Source organism: Lepidothrix coronata, unplaced genomic scaffold (genome assembly GCF_001604755.1).
Source record: "Lepidothrix coronata isolate B3197 unplaced genomic scaffold, Lepidothrix_coronata-1.0 Scaffold24, whole genome shotgun sequence".
Classification (NCBI taxonomy): Eukaryota; Metazoa; Chordata; class Aves; order Passeriformes; family Pipridae; genus Lepidothrix; species Lepidothrix coronata.
Window position 1 is genome coordinate 4424 of NW_016690204.1, and position 4662 is coordinate 9085.

A 4662-nucleotide genomic window follows, 5' to 3' on the forward strand; every position below is an offset into this window, starting at 1 on the left:
CAGCTGTCCGGCGCTGGGCATGGAGCGTGTGCGGGGAGCTGGGGCCGTGCTGGCGGTCCTGGTGGTGCTGGGAGCCCCCCCGGCTGCGGGCGAGGAGCTGTCGGGTGAGCGGGGGGTGGGAAAGGGGGGGAAAGAGGGGAGAAAAGAGGGGGTGGGAGCCCCAAAAAAGTGAGTGAAAGGGGGTTTGGAAGGCCCAGAGTGAGTGGGAGGGGGTGGGACCCCCAAAGTGAGGTTGGGGGGGTCTGGGGATTGAGGGGACGGTGGGAAAGGGGTGGGAGAGGGGGGAAAGAGGGTGTGGGAGAGCAGACAGAGGGGTACCCTGGGGGTCCCCGGGTGTCCCTTGAGCCTTGGAGCGGTTCCCTGGGGCTCTGGGGGGGTTGGACCCGCAGTGGGGGGGTCCCCAACCCCCCTGTCCATCCCCGGGGGCTGATGGGGGGGTTCCCCCCAGCCAAGAGCCGGTGCTGGGGCATCCGTGGGGCAGAGGGGGGTGGGAAAGGGAGGGCCGGGGTGGTCCCCTGAGCTGCCAGCCTGCTGTGGGGGGCTGGGGGATGATGGAGGGGACGGAGCACCCCCTGACCCGTGTCCTGCACACACAGGGGTGTTCCAGTTTATGGGAAAGTGTGAGTGTCACTTCATCAACGGCACCGAGCGGGTGAGGTTCATGGAGAGGCTCATCTACAACCGGGAGCAGTTCGCCCACTTCGACAGCGATGTGGGGGTGTTTCTGGGGGACACCCCGTTTGGGGAGATCCAGGCCAAGCACTGGAACAGCGACCAGAACTTTCTGGACTACACACGGTCGCAGGTGGACACAGTCTGCCCACGAAACTACGAGGGTGTCACCCCGTTCAGTGTAGAGAGGAGAGGTGAGCGTGGGGCAGAGCGGGTCCCCTCGGCCCCTGCCCCGGGAATGACCCTGGAGCCCCTCAAACCCTCCTTAAGAATCACCCCAGACCCCTCAGCCCTTCCTGTGCTCGTCCCATGGCATTTTGCCCCTCCCAGTCCATCTTAGTCCATCCCAGTCCCTCCCAGTCCTTCCAATGCCCACTAGCCTCTCCTAGTCCATTCCAGTTTCTCGAAGTCCATCCCAGTCCATCCCAGACTCTCCCAGTGCCCCCCCCGCGTCNGGAAGGAAGGAAGGAAGGAAGGAAAAAACTCGGAAGGAAGGAACTCAGAAAGAAGGAAGGAACTCAGTAGAAACTCGGAAGGAAGGAAGGAAGGAACTCAGAAGGAACTCGGAAGGAACTCGGAAGGAAGGAACTCGGAATTCAGAAACTGGAAGGAACTCAGAAGGAAGGAGCTCGGAAGGAAGGAAGGAAGGAACTCGGAAGGAACTCAGAAGGAAGGGAGGAAGGAACTCGGAAGCAACTCGGAACTCAGGAGGAACTCGAAAGGAAGAAAGGAAGGAAGGAACTTGGAACTCGGAACTCAGAACTCGAAAAGAAGTAACTTGGAAGGATTGAACTCGGAAGGATTTTGGAAGGAAGGAACTCAGAAGGAAGAAAGGAAGGAAGGAAGGAACTTGGAACTTGGAAGGAACTCGGAAGGAAGGATGGAACTCGGAAAGAAGGAACTCAGAAGGAACTCGGAACTCGGAACTGGGATCTCGGAACTTGGAAGGAAGGAAGGAAGGAAGGAACTCGGAAAAAGGGAAGGAAGGAAGGAACTCGAAAGGAAATAACTTGGAATGAACTCGGAAGGAATGAAGGAAGGAACTTGTAAGGAACTCAGAATTCAGAAGGAAGGAAGGAAGGAAGGAACTCGGAAGGAGGGAAGGAAGGAACTCAAAAGGAAGGACAAAAGGAACTCGGAAGGAAAGAACTCGGAAGGAACTCGGAACTAGGAACTCGGAACTCGGAAGGAAGGAACTCAGAAGGAAGGAAGGATGGAAGGAAGAATGGAAGGAAGGAAGGAAGGAAGGAACTCGGAACTCGGAAGGATAGAAAGAAAGTCGGAAGGAAGGAAGGAAGTCGGAAGGAACTTGGAAGGAACTCGGAACTCAGAAGGAACTCAGAAGGAAGGAAGGAAGGAAGAAACTTGGAAGGAACTCATAAGGAAAGAAGGAAAAAACTCGGAAGGAAGGAACTCGGAAAGAAGGAAGGAACTCGGAAGGAACTCGGAAGGAAGGAAGGAAGGAAGGAAAGAACTTGGAAGGAACTTGGAAGGAACGTGGAAGGAAGGAACTCAGAGGGAAAAAAGGAAGGAACACGGAAGGAAGGAACTCAGAAGGAAAGAAGGAACTCAGAAGGAACTCAGAAGGAACTCGGAAGGAACTCGGAAGGAAGGAACTCAGAATTCGAAACTGGAAGGAACTCGGAAGGAAGGAACTTGGAAGGAACTCGGAAGGAACTCGGAAGGAACTTGGAACTCGGAAGGAAGGAACTCGGAACTCGGAAGGAACTCGGTAGGAACTCGGAAGGAAGGGAGGAAGGAAGAAACTTGAAAGGAACTCGTAAGGAAAGGAGGAAGGAACTCGGAAGGAACTCGGAACTCGGAACTCGAAACTCGAAACTTGGAAGGAAGAAAGGAAGAAAGGAAGAAAGGACGGAAGGATAGATGGAACTCAGAACTTGGAAGGAACTCGGAAGGAAGGAACTCGGAAGGAAAGAAGGAAGGAAGGGAGGAACTTGGAAGGAAGGAACTCGGAAGGAACTCGAAAGGAACTCGTAAGGAAGGAAGGAACGCAGAAGGAATTTGGAAGGAAAGAACTCGGAAGTAACTCGGAACTCGGAATTTGGAAGGAAGGAAGAAACTTGGAAGGAACTCGTAAGGAACTCGAAAGGAAGGAAGGAACTTGGAAGGAAGGAACTCGGAAGGAACTCGGAAGAAAGGAAGGAACTTGGAAGGAAGGAACTCGGAAGGAACTCGGAAGGAAGGAAGGAACTCGGAAGGAACACGGAAGGAAGGAAGGAAGAAACTTGCAAGGAACTCAGAACTCGGAAGGAAGGAACTCGGAAGGAAGGAACTCGGAAGGAACTCGGAAGGAACTCGGAACTCATAAGAATGAAAAAGAAAGGAAGGAAGAAGGAAGGAAGGAAGGAAGGAAGAAAGGAAGGAAGGAAGGAAGGAAAGAAAGAAAGAAAGAAAAAAGAAAAGAAAGAAAAAGAAAGAAAGAAAGAAAGAAAGAAAGGAAAGAAAGAAAGGAACGAAATGAAAGAAAGAAAGGAACAAAATGAAAGAAAGAAAGAAGGGAAAGAAAGAAACAAAGAAGGGAAAGAAAGAAAGGCAGAAAGAAGAAGAAGTCCTTTTTTTCACTTTTCGGGGCGCAGTTCTTCCAAATCAATTTCTGTGGTGCTGGTTTAGGTGTCTCTTATTTTTAAGGCAGCAGTTTTGATTTCTTGCAGTTGGAATTCTTCTTTCTCTTAAGGGGTGTGAACACAAGAACACAATTTTAAAGGCATCTGGGGCTGGACATGGTAATGAAGGGGCCAACCTGTGTTAATTGGGGAGTTACACGAGTTTTTACTGCAGTTTCCAAAGAGTTAATTTTTCTTCTAGTAGGATTCCATGGGGGATGGAGGGATTACAGGGGTTCAGACATGGTTTTAACAATCATCTCAAAAAGTCCTTTCTTAATTCTTCTTGGAGACAGGTTTTTATCTTTGGGTTGTGCATCAGCAGGTCTGGACAAGGGTCTAAATTTCTTCAGATCGTTAGATGTTTGTCAACAGAGCTTTCTTTTGCTGGAAACTGGGTTTGGGCTCCCACACTCGTGGGATCCAGAGAGAGACTATTGAGCACCACTGTCAACCAGACTGAGACCACCACTGTCAACCAGACTGAGACCACCACTGTCAACCAGACTGAGACCACCACTCTCAACCAGACTGAGACCACCACTGTCAACCAGACTGAGACCACCACTGTCCACCAGACTGAGACCACCACTGTCAACCAGACTGAGACCACCACTGTCAACCAGACTGAGACCACCACTCTCAATTGGACTGCAACCACCACTTTTCAACCAGACTGTGACCACCACTCTCACCAACAGGTTTTTTAACCTTCTCCTTTTTCTTTGGACTCAGGGGCCCCAAAGAACACCGCTCTGTTCAGGCCCCAGGGTGCTGGGTTATACATTTGGGTTTTGTGGGTTAAAAACAACTGTTTGTCTGTAGAATCGTACTTATTGAGTTATTTTATTAAATTGTTATTCCGAATTATAATCTCTGTTTTGGGTTGAGTTCATTTTCCCTGCTGGTTTACCTTTAAACCAGCACAATCAGACTGCTCAAACTAACCAGGGTATTACTCTGCTCCCCATTGTTGGCAAAATCCTGGCAAGAGTACTTTTGAACAGACTAATACCTGCTATAGCAGAAGAACTTCTTCCTGAAAGCCGATGTGGTTTCAGAGCCAACAGGAGCCCCACAGACATGGGATTTGTTCTCAGACAACTGCAAGAGAAGTGCAGGGAACAGAACAAAGGTCTCTATGGAACCTTTGTTGACCTCACCAAGGCTTTCGATACTGTGAGCAGAAAAGGTGTGTGGCAGATTTTGGAATGTTTAGGTTGTCCCCCCAAGATGATCATCATCTCACTCCATGAGGATCAGCATGGCCAAGTCAGACATGATGATGCACTTTCTGAGCCCTTTCTAATAACCAATGGTGTGAAACAAGGCTGCATTCTCGCTCCAACCCTATTCACAATCTTTT

General features: G+C 50.4%; 1 protein-coding gene across 1 annotated transcript in view; it reads left to right on the top strand.

The window, feature by feature from the left end:
• Nucleotides 1-6: 6 nt before the first annotated feature.
• LOC108494302 (class II histocompatibility antigen, B-L beta chain-like) overlaps nucleotides 7-4662 on the top strand; it is an 11940-nt gene continuing 7284 nt past the window's right edge. The window contains exons 1-2 of the mRNA XM_017808665.1: nucleotides 7-104; nucleotides 597-866. Of these exons, the coding sequence (XP_017664154.1) occupies nucleotides 20-104; nucleotides 597-866 (355 nt within the window). The 5' untranslated portion in view covers nucleotides 7-19. The remainder of the gene's footprint in view (nucleotides 105-596; nucleotides 867-4662) is intronic.